The sequence below is a fragment of the Anolis sagrei genome, chromosome Y, assembly GCF_037176765.1.
Source record: "Anolis sagrei isolate rAnoSag1 chromosome Y, rAnoSag1.mat, whole genome shotgun sequence".
Taxonomy (NCBI): domain Eukaryota; kingdom Metazoa; phylum Chordata; class Lepidosauria; order Squamata; family Dactyloidae; genus Anolis; species Anolis sagrei.
This window is the reverse complement of record NC_090035.1, coordinates 28,215,890-28,240,000: the sequence shown is the minus strand read 5'-3', so window position 1 is coordinate 28,240,000 and position 24,111 is coordinate 28,215,890. Positions and strand designations below refer to the sequence as shown.

Genomic DNA, 24,111 nt, shown 5'->3' with positions numbered 1-24,111 from the left:
CAGCGATGGAAGCACGCTTCAGGGATCCGCTTGAGAGGGTGCGAGCGAGGGAGAAGCTGCAGACGATAACTCAAGGCCAGCGTTCCGTGTCCGAATACGTGGAAGAGTTCCAGTTGCGGGCTGAAAAGGTGCCGGAATGGTCCAGTACCACTAAGGTCCAAATATTCAAGGAAGGCCTGCGGAAGGAAATCTTGGCTTGGGCACTTCATCGCGATGATCCGGAGGAGATAGGCGGATGGATCGAGCTGGCGGGCCGCATCGAGACGACCCTGGCCCAGGTCAGGAGACATCGTGGGGCGGTGCCGCAGCAGACGAGAGCCAAGGAGGAGAGTCAGAGGACGGAGAGAGGCGCGATCGGGAAAAGCCCAGCCAGAGGGTCCAAGGAGCAGAGAGGCGGCTGTTTTGTATGCGGCCGTGTTGGGCATCGGGCCGCAGTTTGCCAGCAAAGAAAAGGGGGGGGGGATCCCCCTCTGTCAAAGTTTAGACCGGCCGCTGGGAAGAGAGCGGAAGAGAGCCCCCCTTACAGGGCCCCAGCGGGGGATCTGGTGAGTCATAACCCAGGGATGTTAGTGTTCCCGATAAGGCTAGAAGGGGAAGGGAAGTGGGCCAGCTGCAAAGCCATCATGGATTGTGGCTGTTCCAGGAACATTATGACCCCGGAATTGGCAGAGGAACTGAATTGCGAGAAGGCCGCCCTGCCAGCCCCTATAGCATTTTCACAACTGGACGGTTCGGTAGCCGCTGGGGCCCCGGCGCGATTCGAAGTGGGGGGAGTGAAATGCAGAATAGGGAACTGGGAAGGCGGCATAACCTTTGTGGTTTCCCCTATAGCAACTTACAATGTGATATTGGGGATGCCGTGGTTGAAGGAGGCAAACCCACGAATCAATTGGAGGGAGGGCAGCCTAAGCTTCCAAGGCAAGGAGAAGGGGGAATGTTGTAAGGGGGAGGGAAGCATGGCAGGCAGAATGCAAGAGATCCCCCCCCCCCGAGTATAGAGACTTTGAGGACGTGTTTGACGAGATAGAAGCGGATCAGCTACCTCCCCCAAGACGGGTCGAGGTGAAAATCGAACTCAATGAGAATGCTAAGCTACCTAGGAGTAGACTATACCTCATGTCGGTCAAGGAGATGGAAGAACTGAGGAAGTACATTGACAAAAACTTGGCCCGGGGGTTCATAGTGCCATCTGAATCCCCATTGGGGGCCCCAGTGCTGTTTAGGCACAAAAAGGACGGCTCATTGAGGTTGTGCGTGGACTATAGGGGGCTGAACGCCATAAGCACGACCAACAACTACCCAATGCCTCTAACCAAGGACTTGCTGTCGAGACTGTCAGAGGCAAGGGTATTTACGAAAATTGACTTAATTGAGGCCTATTGTAAGTTACGAATACGGCCTGAGGACAGGTGGAAAACGGCTTTTACCCGTGCGCTAGGGCACTTCGAATATTCCGTCTGTCCTTTTGGGCTAAAAGGCTCTGGAGCAGCATTTATGCAAATGATTAATGAGGTCTTGCACCCGTTACTGTACCGTGGAGTGTACTGCTTTGTAGATGACGTGATTATATTCAGCCGTGATAGGCAATCCCATGTTCGGTTGGTGAGGGAGGTACTCCAGAAATTGAGGGAAGCAAAATTGTTTGCAAAACTGCCAAAATGTGAATTTGATAAGGAACAGATAGATTTCCTGGGATACCGAATCTCCAGGGGAGGGGTGGCAATGGATCCGTCAAAAGTAGAGGATGTCAGGGGGTGGAGACCCCCCCAAACACGCAAGCAGTTACAGTCGTTCCTAGGGTTTGCAAACTTTTATCGGGGGTTCATAGAGGACTTTGCTCAGGTGACTCTGCCCCTAACCGAATTGCTGAAAACAAAGGGAAAGGGAGAGACGGTAAAGGTACGCTCCCCGGGAGCAAAATTGAATTGGTCAGCAGAATGCCAGAGGGCGTTCGAGGAACTGAAACGCAAGTTCACAGAAGAACCTGTCCTAGTCCACCCTGATCTGACTAAGCCGTTTGTGGTCCATTGTGACGCATCAGATTGGGCCTATGGGGCCGCCTTGATGCAAAGGGATCCGGAAGGGAGGTTGAAACCTTGCGGATTCATATCCAAAAAGTTCAGCGAAACTGAACGAAACTGGCCAGTGTGGGAAAAGGAGGCCCTGTCAATCCTAAGGGCCCTAGAGACATGGAGGCACTTACTAGAGGGAAGCGGCGTACCCTTTGAGGTATGGACCGACCATAAGAACTTCCCCCAGGAATCTGTCAACGAAGCAGATAAGGTGGGGGCAGTTCTTCAGCAGATTCGATTTTAAGCTGAAGTTTCATAAGGGAAGACAAAATGTGGTCGCGGACACGTTGTCACGAATGCCGGAAGATGAAGGGAGGGGGCAGGGCCCGAAGGGTAGTATTTTCTCAGAGCGGCAGTGGGGCATGGCAGTGCAAACCAGAGCACAAACAGAGCGCAGTCAAAGGCTGGTGGGGGTTGAGAGCAAGGACGGGGGATGAGAGGAGGAGATAAGGCAGACATGCAGGGAGGATGGGTGGCTGGAGAAGAACAGGGAAAAGGTGGAGTGGAAGGATGGATTGGGGTTCGTAAATAGAAAGTTATACATCCCAGTCAACCTACGGGAGGAAATGATGGTCAGATGCCATGGCAGCAAGGGAGCAGGACACTGGGGGGTTACGAAAACCCTAAAATTACTGGCACGCCCATGTTGGTGGCCCGGAATGAGGGGTGACGCAAAGTCGTACGTGTCCCGGTGTAATACATGTGCACAAAACAAGGTACCCACACAAAAGCCAAAAGGGTTGTTGCAGAGGGTGGCAGAGCCATTAAGACCGTGGAGTGTGATCGCCATGGACTTTGTGGGCGAACTCCCAATTAGTCGAGGTCAGCGCTACATATGGACAGTGATGGACTTGTTCTCGAAACAGGCGCATTTCATAGCGTTACCCAAACTACCATCCGCGGAAAAGTTGGCTGAGCTGTTTATCAAACATATATATTGGTTACATGGCTGTCCCGATCAGGTGATCAGTGATCGAGGGGTGCAGTTTACGGCCCAGTTCTGGGAAAGGTTCATGCAATTGATGGGGGTGGAAAGGACCCTGAGTTCAGCGTTCCATCCCATGACCAACGGGGGGGTTGAGCGCACACAACAAATGTTAGGATTATTCCTAAGAACCTACACAAATCATTGCCAGAACGACTGGGCAGACTTAATTCCATTTGCAGAAGTCGCATATAACGGAGCCTGTCATGCGTCTACAGGGAAATCCCCTTTTGAAATAGTTTACGGCATGGAAGTGACCCCTTTGCCAAAATTGCCGAGTTGGGAGGAGGAACCCTGGGGAAAGGAAGGGTGGCCAGATAAAGTGAAGGTGAGTTGGGAGGAAGTGGCGAAATCACTCAGAGAAGCCCAACGGAAATATAAGTTATTTGCAGACAGGAAAAGGAGGGAGGGAGACAAGCTGGAGGAAGGGGTATTGGTGTGGTTGAGCACCAAAAATCTCAAATTGAACACCCCCTCCAGGAAGCTATCTCCAAAATACATCGGTCCGTTTAAAATTTCCAACAAAATAAACGATGTCACGTATAAGTTGAAATTGCCAAAGGTTTTGGTGAAAGTACACCCAACATTTCACTGTAGCCTGTTAAAGAAATACCAAGGTCCGCTAGATAAAGAAGGAGTATAGTAGTGACATGTATTTCCCTTCCAGGAAGAAGAGGAGGAGGAGGGGGACGTCATGTCAGGAACCGGTTTCCTGGCCTTGGAAGTTGGCGCAAAAAACCAGAATCCTGACATGGAGAACTGATAAGGATATGCAGCTGGTGGCCTTGGGGAGGAAGCAGTTGGTGTTTGGCGGGGAATATTGCGGGGGATTCTCGGTCGGCGGGAAAGGGAATTCAATTATGAGGGAGGGTATATAAGGGTCAACCTGCAGCTGTATGCCAATCCTGGCTTTCTTCGTGTATGAATGTCCAGCAGTAAATGTTCCTGATTGATAACGGATTGGCGTCCTGTGTCGTTATTGGGAAGAGAGCGAAGAGACAACACTCAACGTACAACTGACGGGAATAAGGAAGTTAAAGCAGACCAACTAAGACAGGGTGAAAGACAGAGACTGAAACACAGAGGCAGGGGAAGCCCAAACTGACTGAAGGAACATAGGAGCTAAGAGCCCCCGAAAGAAGAAAAGACTTATGGTGAGGAAACTATAAAGAAGGAAGACGAACAAGGAAAACAAGCAATCCAATTTAAAGGACAGAAAGTGATTGGAAAAGTCTGTGAAATAAAGGATCATCACTGAAAAAATTGATATCTACAGCCACATAGACACGACAAAGAGTTAGAATAGCAATGTAGAATAGGAAGACTGCAAAAACAATTAAAACTCAATAAGGACAACAAGAAGAATCATAGAATCATAGAATCAAAGAGTTGGAAGAGACCTCATGGGCCATCCAGTCCAACCCCCTGCCAAGAAGCAGGAATATTGCATTCAAATCACCCCTGACAAATAGCCATCCAGCCTCTGATTAAAAGCTTCCAAAGAAGGAGCCTCCACCACACTCCGGGGCAGAGTTCCACTGCTGAACGGCTCTCACAGTCAGGAAGTTCTTCCTCATGTTCAGATGGAATCTCCTCTCTTGTAGTTTGAAGCCATTGTTCCGCGTCCTAGTCTCCAAGGAAGCAGAAAACAAGCTTGCTCCTTCCTCCCTGTGGCTTCCCCTCACATATTTATACATGGCTATCATATCTCCTCTCAGCCTTCTCTTCTTCAGGCTAAACATGCCCAGTTCCCTAAGCCGCTCCTCATAGGGCTTGTTCTCCAGAACCTTGATCATTTTAGTCGCCCTCCTCAGGACACATTCCAGCTTGTCAATATCTCTCTTGAATTGTGGTGCCCAGAATTGGACACAATATTCCAGATGTGGTCTAACCAAAGCAGAATAGAGGGGTAGCATTACTTCCTTAGATCTAGACACTATGCTCCTATTGATGCAGGCCAAAATCCCATTGGCTTTTTTGCCGCCACATCACATTGTTGGCTCATGTTTAACTTGTTGTCCACGAGGACTCCAAGATCATTTCCCCACGTACTGCTCTCAAGCCAGGCGTCCCCCATTTTGTATCTTTGCATTTCATTTTTTCTGCCAAAGTGGAGTATCTTGCATTTGTCACTGTTGAACTTCATTTTGTTAGTTTTGGCCCATCTCTCTAATCTGTCAAGATCGTTTTGAATTCTGCTCCTGTCCTCTGGACTATTGGCTATCCCTCCCAATTTGGTGTCGTCTGCAAACTTGATGATCATGCCTTCTAGCCCTTCATCTAAGTCATTAATAAAGATGTTGAACAGGACCGGGCCCAGGACGGAACCCTGCGGCACTCCACTTGTCACTTCTTTCCAAGATGAAGAGGAAGCATTAGTGAGCACTCTCTGTGTTCGTCCACTTAACCAATTACAGATCCACCTCACCGTAGTTTTGCCTAGCCCACATTGGACTAGTTTCCTTGCCAGTAGGTCATGGGGGACCTTGTCGAAGGCCTTACTGAAATCCAGGTACGCTACATCCACGGCATTCCCCGCATCTACCCAGCTTGTAGCTCTATCGAAGAAAGAGATCAGATCAGTCTGGCATGACTTGTTTTTGATAAATCCATGTTGACTATTAGCGATGACTGCATTTGTTTCTAAGTGTTTGCAGACCGCTTCCTTAACAAACTTTTCCAGAATCTTGCTCGGTATCGACATGAGGCTGACCGGACGGTAGTTGTTTGGGTCATCCTTTTTTCCCTTCTTGAAGATTGGGACCACATTGGCCCTCCTCCAATCTGCTGGAACTTCTCCCGTTCTCCAAGAACTCTCAAAGATGGTTGCCAATGGTTCCGAAATGACTTCCGCTAGTTCCTTCAATACTCTGGGGTGTAGTTGATCTGGCCCTGGGGACTTGAACTTATTAAGAGCGGCCAGGTATTCCTGGACGACTTCTTTCCCAATTTGGGGTTGGATGTCCTCCAATCCCTCATCCACTCCATCTTGCTGAGGTTGAAGACTCTCTTTTTGTGAGAAGACCGAGGCAAAGAAGGCATTAAGTAGTTCTGCCTTTTCCCTATCCCCTGTCAGCATTGCCCCATCTTCTCCTCGAAGATGTCCTATCGCCTCCTTGTTTTTCGTTTTTCTACTGACATAAGAATAGAAGCCCTTTTTGTTGTTTTTAATGTCCCTGGCAAGTCTGAGCTCGTTTTTTGCTTTAGCCTTGCGGACCTTTTCCCTACAGGTGTTGGCTATTTGTTTGAATTCTTCTTTGGTGATTTCTCCCTTTTTCCACTTCTTGTGCATGTCTCTTTTGTGTCTTAGCACAATTAGAAGTTCTTTGGACATCCATTCTGGCTTCTTTGCACGTGTCCTATTTTTTCTCTTTGTTGGCACGGTTTGCAATTGCGCCTTGAGTATTTCACTCTTGAGAAATTCCCATCCATCCGTAACTCCCTTGTCTTTTAGTATCTGTGTCCACGGAATGCTGCTCAGCGTTTCCTTCATTTTTTGGAAATCACTCTCCTAAAGTCCAAAATGCGGGTTTGACTTGTCTTAGTTTCGGCCTTCCTTTGTACCTCAAATTGCAGAAGCACATGGTCACTTGCCCCTAAGGATTCTACCACTTCGACCGCATCGATCAGGTCCTCCGCATTTGTTAGGATGAGATCAAGAGTAGCCAATCCCCTTGTTGCCTCTTCTACCTTCTGGACCATGAAACTGTCTGCAAGGCAAGCGAGGAATTTGTTGGACCTTGTACTCTTGGCCGAGTTTGTTTTCCAGCAAATATCGGGATAGTTGAAATCGCCCATGACTACTACATCTCTTCTCTGTGCCTGTTTGGTCAACTGTTGGCAGAAGACTTCATCAAGTTCTTCCTCCTGGCTTGGGGGTCTGTAGTAGATGCCTACAACGACATCTTTTTGAGTCCCAGTTCCCTTGATTCTTATCCAGATGATTTCAAGCTGGTTTCCCAGATTGCTGTCTTGAATCTCTTCTGCAGCATAAGAGTTTTTGACATATAAGGCTACTCCGCCTCCTCTCCCCTTTGTTCGGTTTCTGTGAAAGTGGTTATACCCCTCGATATCTACATTCCAGCGATAGGAGTCATCCCACCAGGTTTCAGTGATCCCTATGATATCATATTTGTGGTGTTGTGCTAAAATTTGGAGTTTGTCTTGTTTATTTTCCATGCTCTGTGCATTAGTGTAAAGACATGTGAGCCCCTGAGATCTTCCCTTGAGCTGTTTAATTGGGATTATTGTGCTTTTGGTACTTGGTCCTCGTTGTGTTTGTGCAGCCCTCCGTTTAGACTTCTGGCGATTCTCAGACATTATGGGTAAAGTAGTGTTCGCAAGGCTGTTGTCCCCCTCCCCCGGTGGACCTAGTTTAAAGTGTGTCTAATGAGGTTTGCGAGTCTGTGAGCAAAAAGGTGTTTTCCTTCTTGTGTGAGATGCACCCCATCCCTTGCCAGTAGGCCATCATCCTGGAAAAGCAGGCCATGGTCGAGGAAGCCAAAGCGTTCCTCCTGACACCATTTTCTAAGCCAGTCATTGACCTGTACTATTTTTCTGGCTCTTGTGGGTCCGTGTCTTACAACAGGGAGGAGGGATGAAAAGACCACCTGTACATTACATTCTTTTAGCTTTGCTCCTAGAGCTCGAAAATCATTTGTGATCTTTTGAAACGTATGCCTTGTAGTATCATTGGTTCCTACATGAATCAACATGAGAGGAGGATGGTGATAAGGCTTGAGGAGCCTGGTGAGCCTCTGAGTGATATGGTGTATTTTTGCCCCCGGTAGGCAGCATATTTCTCGAGCCATTCCATCTGGTCTGGAAATGACAGCTTCCGTTCCTCTAAGGAGGGATAACGCGACCAACAGAAGCTTAAGGAACAATTATAAACAGAGAACCTTCTCCCTTCATTAAACTCAGTAAACCAATAGATAAATAAAATTACAAAACAAAAAGTATAAAATACAAAAATAAATAAAATAAAAATTATAATAAAATATATCAATTAATTAAAACAATAAAAAATAAAAAGGGAGACTCCTAAAATAATAATAATAATAAGAGAGATAAGACAAATAGCTACCAAATAAATAAAAAAATAAAACAAATAATAATAATAATAAATAAAAATAATATAACAGTAAATAATAACAACAACAACAACAAAACAAACAAGAGAAGAGAAAAATAATAATAATTTAAATTAAAAAAAGGAAAGTATACAAATAATAACATTAGAGAAGGGGAATTCCAAATAATTGAGACTGCGCAATCAACTAGGAAGACAATTTAATAACAAATAATCACATAAAGAAATAAATTAAAATAAATAATTAAATAAATAAAATAAAAAACAAAACACAAATAAAAATAGTAATAATAAAATTATTATAACAATAATGATAACAATAATAATAACTAAAAAACAATAAAACAAAAATTGAAATAAATAAATAAATTACAATAACAATAATAAAAATAACAATAACAATAAAATATCATATAAAGGTAAAGGTAGTCCCCTGACATTAAGTCCAGTCATGTCTGACTCTGGGTGTGGTGCTCATCTCCATTTCTAAGCCGAAGAGCCAGCGTTGTCCGTAGACACCTCCAAGGTCATGTGGCCGGCATGACTGCATGGAGCGCCGTTACCTTCCCGCTGGAGCGGTACCTATTGATCTACTCACATTTTGCATGTTTTCGAACTACTAGGTTGGCAGAAGCTAGGGCTGACAGCTATAATCTATATAAAATATATAGATTAAAAATAATAATAAAAAATCCAAAGTTCCAGGAAATCTTTTCCAAAATGGCAACAATAAAAAAACAAAACAGAAAAAGACAAAGAGAAAGAGAAAAAAGGAACCGCAAGAAAAGACTCTCTAGCTGAAACTCCAAGGAAGGACTCTACAACAGAAGAATGTAGTATAAAATATATTATGAAAGAAATACTAAAGCTACATGCCGAAATACAAACAGTACAAGACAAAAAACAGTCACATTAAGAGGGGAAATGACAGATAAAAAAGGAAATAAATGCAGAATTTCAAGCAACTTTAAAAAGAGAATTAGGGGAAATAAGAGAAGATATATTTACTCTGAAACAGAAGATCAAAGGGAGATATTAAATGCACAAATTTCAAAAGAAGAAATAAAAGCAGTATTCAAAAATCTAAAAATAAATAAATCACCAGGACCAGATGGCTTTACGGCCAACTATTATAAAATTTTCCAAGACATACTCATCATCCCATTGCAAAAAGTTATGAATAAAGCCCTGACAGAAGAAAAAATACCAGAATCATGGAAAAGAGCAACAATAACACTAATACATAAAGACAACACGGAAAGCATGCAGGTAAGAAACTATAGACCCATATCCCTATTAAACATCGATTATAAGATCTTCTCCAATATAATAGCAAACAGACTAAAAGAAATTCTGAGCGAAAGAATCAACAGAACAGGCAGGATTCTTGCCAAAGAAAAATATAAAAGATAACATCCGAACAATAAACGCTATAGAGTACTACGAGAAGAACCAACAAAGGGAAGTTGCAATGCTGATTCTCGACGCTGAAAAAGCATTCAACAACATCAACTGGGACCTTATAACAGCAATATTAAAGGAGATGGATGCAGGCTACTATTTAATAAATGCAATCCAATCAATATACACTCATCAGATCGCTCGGATATCAGTGAATGGAAATCAGTCAGATCCCATACATATACAGAAAGGAACAAGACAGGGATGTCCCCTGTCTCCTTTGTTGTTTATTCTGGCCTTAGAAAGTCTATTAACAAATATAAAGAGGAATAAAGATCTGATAGGCCTAAAAACAAAGAAACAGTTCCTCAAAGTTCGCGCATCCGCGGATGACGTGGTTTGTACCATAGAAGATCCTTTGGAACAAATAGATAAATGGTTGTCTGAGATAGAGAAATTCGGAGTGGTGGCAGGTTTAAAAATTAATAAAGACAAAACACAAATTCTAACCAAAAATATATCTAAGCAAAGACAAGAGGAACTCCAAAGAAAAATAGGAATAAAAATAGTAAGTAAGGTCAAATACCTGGGAAAAATAATTACCAACAAGAATTCACAACTACAGAAAAACAACTATGACAAGAAATGGTCAGAAATAAAGAGAAAATTAAAAAGATGGGAATCACTAAATCTCTTTATATTGGGGAGAATATCAGTAATTAAAATGAACATTCTCCCAGAGGTACTCTACCTATTCCAAAACTTGACCATAATAAGAACAAAAGCAATGTTTGATAGATGGCATAGGGACATAAGGAAATGTGTATGGTTGGGGAAGAAACATAGAATAAAATTCAAAAATTTGATAGACGACAAAAGCAGAGGAGGGCTTGCTCTACCCAATCTCCAGTTATATCATGACGCGTCAGCACTTATTTGGATAAGAGACTGGTGCCTCATAGACAACAAAAGGAGCATACTTGCACTGGAAGGCCACGACCTGACTCAGGGGTGGCATAGTTATGTATGGAAAGGGAAATCAAAAAAAGAAAGAAACTTTAAGAATCACTTTATAAGAACAGCCCTCATACAAACCTGGAACAAGTATAAAGATAGATTCTATAGCAGAACCCCAATGTGGTTCTCACCAAACGAGGCAATGCATATGCGAGAAATCCCAAGAGTAAAGTGGCTGACATACAATCAAATACTTAAAATAGATTAACAGCCTTCTAATCAAGGTGAAAGAAGAAAGCGCAAAAGCCGGGTTGCAGCTAAACATAAAAAAAACCAAGATTATGGCAACAAGAATGATTGACAACTGGGAAATAGAGGGAGAAAATGTGGAGGCCGTGACAGACTTTGTATTTCTAGGGACAAAGATTACTGCAGACACAGACTGCAGTCAGGAAATTAGGAGACACTTACTTCTTGGGAGGAGAGCAATGACCAATCTTGATAAAATAGTGAAGAGTAGAGACATCACACTGGCAACAAAGATCCGCATAGTCAAAGCAATGGTATTCCCCGTAGTAACCTACGGATGTGAGAGCTGGACCTTAGGGAAGGCTGAGCGAAGGAAGATAGATGCTTTTGAGCTGTGGTGTTGGAGGAAAGTTCTGACAGTGCCTTGGACTGCGAGAAGATCCAACCAGTCCATCCTCCAGGAAATAAAGCCCGACTGCTCACTGGAGGGAAGGATACTAGAGACAAAGTTGAAGTATTTTGGCCACATCATGAGGAGACAGCAAAGCCTAGAGAAGACAATTATGCTGGGGAAAGTGGAAGGCAAAAGGAAGAGGGGCCGACCAAGGGCAAGATGGATGGATGGCATCCTTGAAGTGACTGGACTGACCTTGAAGGAGCTGGGGGTGGTGACGGCCGACAGGGAGCTCTGGCGTGGACCATGAGGTCACGAAGAGTCGGAGACGACTGAACGAATGAACAACAACAACAACAAACATCAAAACACAAGAAGAATTAAAGAACATCTATCAATCCCTGTCATGGTACCAGTACTGGCAGATAAAGGAAAATTTCTGATTGACAGGAAAGTAGGCTTTGAAATAAAGGAAGTATTTTGGGACAAAATATTAAAGACAGAAACCAAATTAATTAAAAATATATATTCACAATTGCTGAGATGGGAAACAGAAGAACAAGTGAAAGAAGTAATGGTTGACTGGGCAAGAGATATAGGCAGATCAATTAGTATAGTAGAATGGGAAGAACTCTGGACAAAAAAATCAAGACTACCATATTCCACGGAATTTAGAGAGAACTGGTACAAGATGTTTTATAGGTGGTACCTAACATCCCAGAAATTAGCAAAAATTAATAAAGGAAGGACAAGTAACAAATGCTGGAAATGTGAAAAAGAAGTCAGCACATTTATCCACGTATGGTGGAAATGTAAAAAAAACTAAAAACCTTTGGAGGGAAATCCACAAGAAAATGGAACAGATCTTGCAAATAAATTTTGATATCAAACCAGAATATTTCCTTTTAGGCTTAACCGATTTCGAAATGGATCAAAACAGAAATAAACTATTCATATACCTTATAACAGCAGCCAGGTTAAAATTTGCACAGCTATGGAAAACAAAGGAATTGCCAACTATGGAGAACTGGTTATCGAAGATCTGGGATATAATGAGTATGGACTTACTCAAAGAATTGCGGATAATAACTTAAAGACACAAAAAACCGAATAGGAAAAATTGAGTACATAAAAAACGAGAACCTAGAAATGATCCGGCAATAGGAAGAGTAATAAAGACAAAATAAAAGACAAGTCAACCGGAGTCATCCTGGAAGTCATCACAACCTCTTGACTGTTTTTATCTTCCTCGCCCCTTCCCCCCTCTTTTTTCGCCCCTTCTTTTTCTCCCTTTATTCTTTTTCTTTCTTTCTTTTCTTTCTTTTCCTTTTTCTTCCCTTCTGCTTCCCCCCCCTTCACTCTTCTGCGTTTCTTGTCTTCCCATTTCCCACTCTCTTACTGTCTTATAACCCATTGTTCCCACACTTTCCCTGTATCCTATGAAGTCAAAATTTTATATGCATTGAAAACTAATAAAAAAAATTGTGTCTCATAGACTTAGCATGGGGATTTGGTTAACCAGTTAAAATTAATGAGTAAACCAGGTTTATTTTTTTAAACCTAAAAGATTTCGGGGGGGGGGGGGTTGAACCCCTACCCCCCCCCTCGCTACAGGCCTGAAAGTTGGTCATTTAGAGCATTCTTACATCAAATGGTAATCTGCGAACTGGTACCCAAAGGGCACTAATATGGTATTAGCCCCTAGCAGATCAGGAGAAAACCCTGCCCACTCCTTGCATCAGAGAGGCTGAGAAGTAGATATGGGTTAAACTCAGACATTCTTGATTTTACAGATGGTGCAATAGATTGTGATCTGGGACTTGTGGTGTATGGTTCCTGAGATACTGTCTCAGGATAGAGTCTTCAGCTTCCAGCAAAACTTGGCCATAAAGTCATGCTGAAAGATCCAGAAATTCCTAAAGAGGTGTTTTCTTAGGTTTCAAATAGCTAGATCTCTTTATTTGCAGTTTTATCCTTTCGGGGGGCGGGGGTCCTGAATCCCAGACAATCTGGGGGGTTGATTATATGCAAACTTGAAATCCAGAAGGAGGGCCACTTCTTTGCCTCTGGAGGCAAAGAAAAATGGGGCGAGAGAGAGAGAGAGAGATACCACCCGAGACCTCCTCAAACATATCCCAATTGAGATTACTTCTTGCGCAAGCAGAATGGCCACTTTCGAACCCCACAATAGGGCCACTCCCCACTGGCATCACTTACTATGGGCCAGACCATGGTGGAAAGTCCCTGGGGCTGGTCCGGTCACGATAGCATCCTTTGACACCCCGGCTTTGGGCGGTGACTCAGAGCTGAAGGAAATGACATGAAGTGGGAAGGAATGGATGGGCGAGATGATTCCCAGCGGGGTAGAGCTGAGGGTCGCAGGCAGCTTGGGGTTGCTGGGCTTGTAGGTCGAGAGGACGTTCAAGGAAGACGAACTGGTGAGTAGCACTGCTCCGTTGGCTCCCTTCTGGTAAGGGGGGGGGGGGGGAGAGAGAGAACCCATGAGAATGGATATGGTCCTGAGAAGTATATCAATGAACTCTGGCTTTTCCCAGGAGGAACGCTGACCTTCCTTGGTCACCAGGCATTACTGACAATTAAAGTTTGCTAATATTTGACAACTGTATGACTCAAGGTAAAATATTTACGCTTCGTGCTTGTTTCAGAACTAGTCAAAGCTACATTTTGAGGGATGATGGTTTGTAAACAACATGAATGTGTGAAGAACACACCCTGCACCTACACTTTCTCATGGATACCTGAAGCCATTGATAAGAGCGAGTCCAATATTTTTACTACCGGGTTTCAGAGTGCATCAGCAGGCCAGGCTGGGGGGCCGGGGAGGAGGGGTCGCAGTAGTCTTTCGGCAACCCATCATCGTGGTCAGATTTTATTATTTATTTATTTATTTCAATTACGTTTACCCCGCCCTTCTCACCCCAAAGGGGACTCAGGGCAGCTTACAGACGAAGGCACAATTTGATGCCTGAGTTAACTAACAAATAATACAGAAAGCAATTCAACAGTTAACAAATTAAAAACATCAGTACATAGTAAAAATAGCAAAACAATCTCATGCTCAGTGTTCAGAGTCCGTATGTGCATTTCATTCCATCTGTCCTTATTTATCATCAGATCCTTTAGTTGCTAGAATAACCAAAGGCTTGGTCCCAGATCCAGGTCTTCAATTTTTTCCTGAACGTCAAAAGGGAAGTCGCTGATCTTATCTCCCCGGGGAGTGAGTTCCACAGGTGAGGGGCCACCACTGAGAAGGCCCTGCTCCTCGTCCCCGCCAACCTCACTTGTGATAGTGGCGGAGTCGAGAGCAGGGCCTCCCCAGATGATCTTAAGCTTCGAGATGGGATGTAGAGGGAGATCCATTCGGACAAATACACTGGGCCGGAACCGTATAGGGTTTTGTAGGTCAAAACCAGCACTTTGAATTGTGCTCGGAATTGGATTGGCAGCCAGTGGAGCTGACGCAGCAGGGGGGTGGTATGCTCCCTGTACGTTGCTCCGGTGAGCAATCTGGCTGCTTCTCGCTGGACTAGTTGAAGTTTCTGAACAATCTTCAAAGGCAACCCCACGTAGAGTGCGTTGCAGTAATCCAACCGGGATGTAACAAGAGCGTGGACCACCGTGGCCAGATCTGACTTCCCAAGGTACGGGCGCAACTGGCGCACAAGTTTTAATTGTGCAAAAGCTCTCCCAGCCACCGGCGAGACCTGGGGTTCCAGGCTCAGCGATGAGTCCAGGATCACTCCCAAGCTGCGAACCTGCGTCTTCAGGGGGAGTGTAACCCCGTCTAACACAGGCTGTAACCCTATACCCTGTTCGGCCTTACGACTGACCAGTAGGACCTCTGTCTTGTCTGGATTCAATTTCAATTTGTTAGCTCTCATCCAGTCCGATACAGCAGCTAAACACCGGTTCAAGGTCTGGACAGCCTCCTTGGTGACAGGTGGAAAGGAGTGACAGATCTGGACATCATCTGCGTAGAGATAACACCTCAACCCGAAACTCCGAATGATCTCTCCCAGCGGCTTCATGTAGATGTTAAATAACATCGGGGACAGAATTGAACCCTGTGGGACTCCACACAACAACGGTTGCGGAGCCAAACAGGTGTCACCCAGTAACACCTTCTGGGTCCGTCCCTCAAGGAAGGATCGGAGCCACTGCAGAGCAGTGCCCCCGAGCCCCATGTCCATGAGGCGCCCCAGAAGGATACCATGATCGACGGTATCGAAGGCCGCTGAGAGGTCCAGCAGAACTAACAGGGACACACTCCCCCTGTCCAGCTCCCTGCGCAGATCATCTACCAAGGCGACCAAGGCTGTCTCAGTTCCATGTCCCGGCCTAAAGCCAGACTGTGCCGGGTCTAGATAATCGGTGTCTACCAGAAACCCCTGGAGTTGTGTTGCCACCACACTTTCCATGACTTTGCCCAAATAGGGGAGATTGGAAACTGGCCGATAGTTGTCGAATTGAGTGGGATCCAGTGATGGTTTCTTCAACAGCGGTTTTATAATAGCCTGTTTTAAGCTCGCTGGAAATTTTCCTTCCTGTAAGGAGACATTAACCATCACCTTCACCCACTCCGCCAAACTCCCTCTGGCTTCCTTAATCAGCCAGGATGGGCAGGGGTCTAGGATGCATGTGGTGGGTCGCACCTCTCCAAGGATCCTGTCCACATCCTCAAGCTGAACCAATTGAAAAGAATCCAACAAACCTGGACAAGCAGATGCTCTTGTTACATCCCCAGAGACTGCCGTTAATATGACGTCAAAACCTAACCGAATCCGCTCAATTTTATCCGCGAAGGATCGAGCAAATGCTTCACAGCGAGCCACCAAGTTATCCGAGGCCTCACTTTTTGGCGGATTTAACAGGCCCCTGACAACTCGGAAAAGCTCCGCTGGACGATTCTTCGCTGATGCAATATTGGCTGTGATGAATATTTTCTGAGCCGCCGCTATTGCCACACCATAGGACCTTAAGAAAGGCATTCAGGTGTGTTTGGGCTGGATTGGTGGGATTCTGGCGCCACACGCGCTCTAACCTCCTCTTCTTTTGCTTCATCTCTGCCAGCTCCTCAGTGAACCAAGAAGCTGGTTTAGCTTGGTTACTCGAGAGGGGGCGTTCCGGAGCGATAGTGTCAATTGCCCTGGCCAACTCACTATTCCAGTGAGAGACCAGAGCATCGACAGTGTCGCTAGCCAACGAGGTGGAGAAATCCCCAAGAGCCGTCAGGAAGCCATTTGGATCCATAAGTCTCCTGGGGTGGACCATTCTAATGGGTCCACCACCCCTGCGAAGGTTAGAAGACACAGTTAGTCTAAAACTGATCAGGTGGTGATCGGTCCATGGCAAAGGAGCAATGGTCTGCTCCTCCATTCCGGCACCCTCATCCCATCCTTGGGTGAAGACCAAATCCAAGGTGTGTCCGGCACTATGGGTGGGACCAGATATTAGCTGGGACAGGCCCATGGTTGCCATGGTGGCCATGAAGTCCTGAGCCACACCAGAAAGAAGGGCCTCAGCATGGATATTGAAATCTCCCAAGACCAGAAGCCATTGGGAGCTCAACGCCATGTCCGAGACCACTCCCGCTAGCTCAGGTAGGGAGACTGTAGTGCAGCGGGGTGGTCGGTACACTAGCAGAATCCCTATCCTGTCCCGGTCACCTATCCTAAAGCCGGCACACTCAAAAGAAGATGATTGAGGGATGGGACACATGATCAGTGGAATAAAGTCCTTATAGACCACTGCGACTCTGCCTCCCCGCCCTCCAAGCCTTGGTTGGTGCTGAACGGAATAACCTGGTGGACAGAGTTGGGAGAGATTAACCCCTCCCCCCTCGTCCAGCCAGGTCTCCATTATACAAGATGCGCTGTTCCGTAAACATCTGGGTTTGAATGTGTCCACCTGAGGGTGGGAAACCGTGACAGTATGGGGTTTCTGCTGGTGTACCGCCTACCCCGCGACCCAGCTGTTTCCCTGTCTGAGCTAGCAGAGGTGGTCTCCAATTTGGTCCTGGCCTCCCAACATTTGGTTTTGCTGGGAGATTTTAACATTCATGCCAAGACCTCCTTGACTGGTGCAGCTCAGGATTTCATGGCCGCCATGACGACCATGGGACTGTCACAAATTATATCTGGACCCACCCATCAGGCTGGCCACACCCTTGACCTAGTTTTTGTAGCTGACAGTGGAATGATCAGAGTGGAAGAACAAAACACCCTTCCTGTGTCATGGTCTGATCATTATCTGGTCAGCTTTAGACTCTCTGCGACCCTTAACCTTCGCAGGGGTGGAGGACAGATTAAGATGGTCTGCCCCAGGAGATTGATGGATCTGGACGGATTCCTGAGGAATCTTGGGGTTCTTCCTGCCATGGAGCCTGGCGATCCTGTCGATGCCTTGGTTGATCTCTACAATAGGGAGATGACCAGGGCGATAGATACAATCGCTCCCGAATGCCTCATCACGTTGCGCCGTGACAGGCCATCTCCCTGGTTCACTAGGGAGCTGGCTGTGATGAAGCACATGAGAAGGGGGCTAGAGCGCATTTGGAGGAGTTCTCGGGACATGTCTGACCAAGCACGGGCTAAAGCCTCACTTAAGGCATACTCTGTGGCTATACGGGTGGCCAGGGAATCTTTCACGACCACCCGTATAGCATCTGCAGCAAATAGATTATCGGAGCTGTTCCGGGTTGTCGGGGAACTCCTTCACCCATCTGTGGTGGAGGAGACCTTCGACGACCCGGCAACTCGGTGTTGTGAGATCGCGCACCATTTTGCAGGCAAAGTTGCTCAGATACGTCTTGAGCTCGACTCCAATTTCATCACAGTGCCAGATGAGGTGATTGAGGCATCTGCTTGTCCAATTTTGTGGGATTCTTTTAGGCTTGTTCTTCCTGAGACCGTGGAAGAGGTCCTTGGGGCTGTGAGGGCAACCACGTCGACTCTAGACCCTTGCCCATCTTGGCTAATTAAATTGGTTGGTTGATTGGTTTGTGTTGATCATTAATGCATCGTTGGAGCAAGGGATTTTTCCATCTATTTTGAAACAAGCTGTGGTTTGTCCACTCCTTAAAAAGGCTTCCCTTGACTCCACGGTGCTGAACAATTACAGACCGATCTCCAACCTCCCTTTTTTGGGTAAGGTGTTGAAGCGGGTGGTCGCCTCTCAGCTCCAGGGCTTTTTGGATGACATCAATTACCTAGATCAGTCACAGTCTGGTTTCAGGCCTAGTTACGGCACCGAGACAGCCTCGGTCACCTTGGTGGATGACCTCCGTAGAGAGCTGGACAGGGGGAGTGTGATTCTGTTGGTTCTCTTGGACATCTCAGCGGCTTTCGATACCATCGATCATGAATCCTTCTGGGTTGACTCTCTGGGATGGGTCTCGGGGCCACGGTTCTGTCGTGGCTTTGGTCCTTCCTGGAGGGACGAATCCAGATGGTGAAGCTGGGAGATGCCTGCTCGGATTCCCTGGCTTTTGACCTGCGGGATCCCGCAAGGCTCTATACTGTCTCTCATGCTTTCTAACATCTACATGAAACCGCTGGGAGAGGTCATCCGGAGTTTTGGAGTTAGGTGCCATTTCTACGCAGATGACACACAACTCTACTACTCATTTCCACCTAATTCCAAGGAGGCCTCTCGGGTGCTGGATGGGTGCCTGGCCGCTGTGTCTATCTGGATGAGGAGGAACAAGCTGAAAATCAATCCCGACAAGACAAAGGTCCTTCTGGTCGATCGCAAACCGGACTGGGGTATAGGGTGGCAACCTGTGTTGGACGGGGTTACACTCCCCCTGAAATCACAGGTCCGCAGTTTGGGAGTCCTCTTGGATTCATCGCTCACGCTTGAGGCTCAGGCGTCAGCGGTGTCCGGGAGGGCTTTTGCACAACTGAGACTTGTGTGCCAACTGCAACCATACCTCGCGAAGGCTGATCTGGCCAGGGTGGTCCATGCCTTGGTCACCTCTAAACTGGATTACTGCAATGCGCTCTATGTGGGGCTGCCCTTGAAAACGGTTCGGAAATTCCAACTGGTCCAACGGGTAGCAGCCAGGATGTGAACTGGGGCTCCTTACAGAGAGAGGTCAACCCTCCTGTTCAAGGAGCTCCATTGGCTGCCATTTATTTTCCGAGCCCAATTTAAGGTGCAGGTGCTTACCTACAAAGCTCTAAACGGCTTGGGACCTGCCTACCTGCGTGACCGCATCTCCGTTTATGAACCCACACGTTCACTTCGTTCATCCGGAGAGGCCCTGCTCGTGATTCCGCCTGCATCGCAGGCGCGCCTGGTGGGGACTCGAGACAGGGCCTTCTCTGTGGTGGCCCCCTGACTCTGGAACGCTCTCCCAAAAGATCTCAGACAGGCCCCCACATTGGCAGTCTTTAGAAAGAACTTTAAGACCTGGCTGTGCCCTATCCAGGATAGGAATCTCCAATAACAAGTCCCAGAAGCACCTTAGTAGAACTAAGATTGCTGCACACTGCATTTGCCCTACAATCCTTACACACCACCTATCACATCAGCACTTTTAATCCTGTACCCCTTACTCTGGCCTGGCCCAGTTTACAAAGTGCCTTGATGTATTGTTCATTGCATGTCGTTAATACTGCTTTAACTGTTTTTAATTTTGCTTTAGGCATTGTATTGTTATATTGTGTTTTGAGGCCTTGGCCTTTGTAAGCCGCATCGAGTCCTTCAAGAGATGCTAGCGGGGTACAAATAAAGTTAATAATAATAATAATAATAATAATAATACTATACTTGGACCAGACATGCCATAGAAGAGCACCAGAGGACTTCCAGAACCTCACAAACCTTCCAGGAGTTGATTTCTCTTCTGAGGGAAGGATTTCTTTCACTTCCTGTTGTTTCAACTGCATTCTTCACTTCTTTTATAAGTTGGATGTTTACAACTCAGGGACTGACTGTTTTGGGAAGTGAAATCAGGAACATCAAGTTCATGGACGATGGGACCATATTGCACATGGCACACCATTTTAGATGGTTTATTTAGTGTAAAGAACATTATCAGTGGTTCCAAAGTTTTCCCTTTTTAACTTCAACTCCCAAAAGCCCCATCTAGCTTGACCAGCAGTCAGGAATTCCGGGAGCTGCAGTCCAAAATATACGGAGGGATAAAGATTGGGAACCACTGGCCTAGATGAATAAAGTCTGACGTCAGTTCCTTAAGTCTTTATGTATTTTGCAGTGGTACAGCTGAAACTCTATATACACAATTTTTGCATCTATGAATTCAACCTACCACAGCTGGAAAGTGTTTACAAATAAAATTCCAAAACAAAACAAAACAAAACACAAAACCCCCAAATATTGTTTTGTTGCACCAAGCTCTCAGTTGATATACCCAGCTGTTGCCTCCCAGCATTCCACAGATCCTCTGGCACTCACTTGAGCTCCCCATTTTACTATGCCACTCTATATAATGGGAACTGAGCATCCACAGGTTTTGATATCCATAGGAGGGCCCTGGAACTACACCCCAGGGATCCACTATACAGGTTGAGCATCCCTTATGTAGACTTCCAAAATCCCATATTGACTTAATGTGTGGCTATGATAGATATGCCATTATTTTCTGGATAGTTCAATGTACACAAACTTTGTTCCATGCACAATATTGTGTACAAAGTTATTGTATATACTCAAGTATAAGCTTAGTTTTAAAGCCCCTTTTTAGGCTGAAAAAGTCCCCCTCAGCTTATACTCAAGTCAAGGTTATTTACTACTTTACTCTATTGCTATTGTTATTATTTGAAACACAAGATTAGTACACAGCAAACAAGGTCACTCTGCTGGTTGTTGTATTGGATCACACGTCAGACACTTCCCAAGTGTCTAGGACTGAGTGATGTATTGGCAAATAATGCATGCAGTTCCCAGTAAGGTGGCCTTCTGTAGCTGGCAGATGGTAATTTTGTCAGCACCGATTGTGTTTAAGTGCAGGCCAAGATCTTTAGGCACTGCTCCCAGTGTGCTGATCACCACTGGGACCACCTTGAATGGCTTGTGCCAGAGTTTTTGCATCCTTGTATCATATCAGTTTCTCTTCAATCCTGCTGTCGCCTGGGATTGCAACATCAACAATCCATACTTGGCATTATTATTATTATTATTATTATTATTATTATTATTATTATTATTACATTTATTATTTTACTCTATTTATTATTATATTTATCATTTTACTCTATTATTATTATTACATTTATTATTATTGTTGTTGTTATAACATTTATTATTTTACTCTATTATTACTGTTAGTATTACATTTTCATTAATCTACTGTATTACTATTATTATTACATTTATTATTTTACTCTACTATTATTGGAAGGATATATTTACAATGAAGGTGGTTAGAATAATGGTTTAATCAGAGTTGGGCAGTCTTATCTTAAATTACAGTTTTATGTAAATATTCAAAAACATTTAGCCAACTGATGCCTCAATTAATGTAACTGTGTTGGTATATATTTTTATATTAAAATTTACCAGTAGCTGCTGCATTTTCCACCCTTGGCTTATACTCAAGTCAATGAGTTTTCCCAGTTTTTGGTGGTAAAATTAGGTACCTTGGCTTATATTCGGGTTAGCTTATACTCAAATGTATACGGTGCCTTCAGGTTATGAGTGTAAGGTGCATACTTTTCATGTTTAGATGTGGGTGCCATCTCCAAGACATCTCACTATGCATATGAAAGTACTGTATTCCAAAATCCCCAAAAACCAAATGCGGAACAATTCTGGTCCCAAGCATTTTGGATAAGGAATACTCAACCACTGTTAGCCAAAGGGTGCAAGAAAGACACGAGATCATGCTTATTCCCATTTGCTTTCCACTTACTGGTACAGAGGTAGACGAGGCAGTGCTGCTGATCACAGCAGGCTTCAGGGAGGAGGTCAGCAGCTTAGCCACCCCTTGGGTCCCTCCACTCGAACTGACATTTGGGCCCCCTGGCGGAGCAACCAACGTCAGCTTTTGGGAGACCAGAGTCTTCTTCACCATGGGGCTGGGTGAGGAGTGACTGGGGGTCTGCCCAGTGGAGGGAAGACAGGCGCCCGTCAACAAACCGCTTGAGCTCTGATTTGAAGAAATTGTCAATGGTGAACCGCTGGGAGAAGCCATGTGCCTGGAGAGGGCCACAAAGGGCGATTTGAACGACTGTCCTGAGGCGTTGGAGCTGCTCAGGTGCTTCCCTGCATAGGTCATGGACATGGAGGCAGGGCCAAGGGTCTTGTGAGAGCTGGCAGATCCTGGGGAGATGGTCGAAGAGGAGGAAGAGTGGAAGCTTGGCGTTTTGAGGGGTGTCTTTGCCTGCGACGGCTGGAGGAGGGGGCGCTGGGGGACCAGTGAGACAGCCTTAGGACCCTGCAGCTTCACAAAGGGGGGTGATGTGGGAAAGGCCTTTGGCGGCTGAGCCCCTAAGGAAAACACTTTCACTTGGGGCACCTGCATGGAGGTGGATGTCTGGGGCCCGTGAACAGTGCGCGGAAGGCTGTGATGCTTCAGTTTCGTCTGGTGGGCCTCCGGGGCCTTGGTGGGAGGGGCCTGGCAGGCCGAGTCTTTGTAGCTGGAGTTCTCAGCCTTCTTCTCCGGATGGGCCTGGCCCAACGCTAAGGCCTGTTCTGCCAGGAAGTTGAGGGGGGACTGCAGGGAGCTGCCGGACGGTGGAGGAACAGGTGAGGAATTTGGTTTGGAAAAGGACCTCTTCTCTTCCACCGGGACTTGAGTTGGAGGTCTCTCCGAAGGAGTCTTTGGAACTACGGGAAGGGTGAAATCAGAACTTCCCCCTGTCTGGCTGTTCAAGACAGCCAGTTCCTTAGAGATGGCTTCCAGAGACGAGGCAGCATTATGGATGATGTCCTCATCCAAAGAGTCATCCATACTGAAGGCAGCCGGCGTGACTGAGCTGCTGGGAGCTGGGGTTGAATTCATCGGTAGGAGCTCTCTGGTGTGAGTGCTAAGGCCAGCCATAATTCCTTGCGGCTCAGGAGGAACCATGCTGTTTGAGTGAATCAACAAGGCAGGAAGCGCCGTCTTCTTATCTAACTTGCCAGGGGGCTCCTGGAAAAAAACAGAAATAATAACAACAGCAACTACTTTATTTCTAGAATGCCCTGTCTCCCCAAAGGGACTCAGGGTGGTTTACACATACAAAAAGGCAAGCATTCAATGCCTCAGGTGAGTACAATATACAAGTTCCCTTGTTACTTCTTGGTTCACTTACCATGGACTCGCTATTTCACTCTCTCTCCCCCTCCCTCCCTCTCTATCTATCTTGAGGGAACACTGTAGCAAGGAGAGAAGAAGGGTTGCCCCCCCTTCTTGAGACGGTGGCAGAAGCGAGAGGAGGGGCCTCTTGCTGCCTCTGGTGACGAGGAAGAGGAAGGTAAAGAGGGTGAGGGGGCAATTTTCTTCCCTCCTTGCCCTGTTTACTATCCTCCTCCTCATCGTCACCAGGGCCTCTTGCCACTGCTTGGGCCCTGTGACACCTCCACTGCCTCCTCAATCGCAGAGCCCAAGTGGCGGCAAGAGACCCAGGCGGCGAGGAGGAGGAGGAAGAGGAAAGTAAAGAGGGTGAAGAGGGAAGGAGGCGTCCCTACTTTGCAGTTTTTCACTGGAACATAACTCCCGAAATAAGTGAGGGAACTCTGTATATGGAAATGCACACACAAATACATGTAGACGTGTCTAGATTAAATATAGATGCAAGCCTTTGCAATTCCTATGTACCTATATATCTCTATTTATATACATTAATTATATAGATGAATTTTCCACTCATATATTTATAGGTGTTTGAAAATCCTATATACATATAAATAATACATAATAAAGCAATAGTAATAACAGTGAGCTTACAACAAAGAATTAATCATTATGATGAAAAACAAAACAATCCAATAA

General features: G+C 45.8%; 1 protein-coding gene across 3 annotated transcripts in view; it reads right to left on the bottom strand.

Moving 5' to 3' along the window:
* LOC137095144 (ubinuclein-1-like) overlaps window positions 1-24,111 on the bottom strand; it is a 77,987-nt gene that overhangs the window by 15,381 nt on the left and 38,495 nt on the right. For all 3 annotated transcript variants that reach the window (XM_067461446.1, XM_067461445.1, XM_067461447.1), the window contains 2 exons: window positions 22,048-23,268; window positions 13,368-13,617 (listed from right to left, as the gene is read on the bottom strand). In XM_067461446.1, coding sequence (XP_067317547.1) covers window positions 13,368-13,617; window positions 22,048-23,268 — 1,471 coding nt within the window. The remainder of the gene's footprint in view (window positions 1-13,367; window positions 13,618-22,047; window positions 23,269-24,111) is intronic.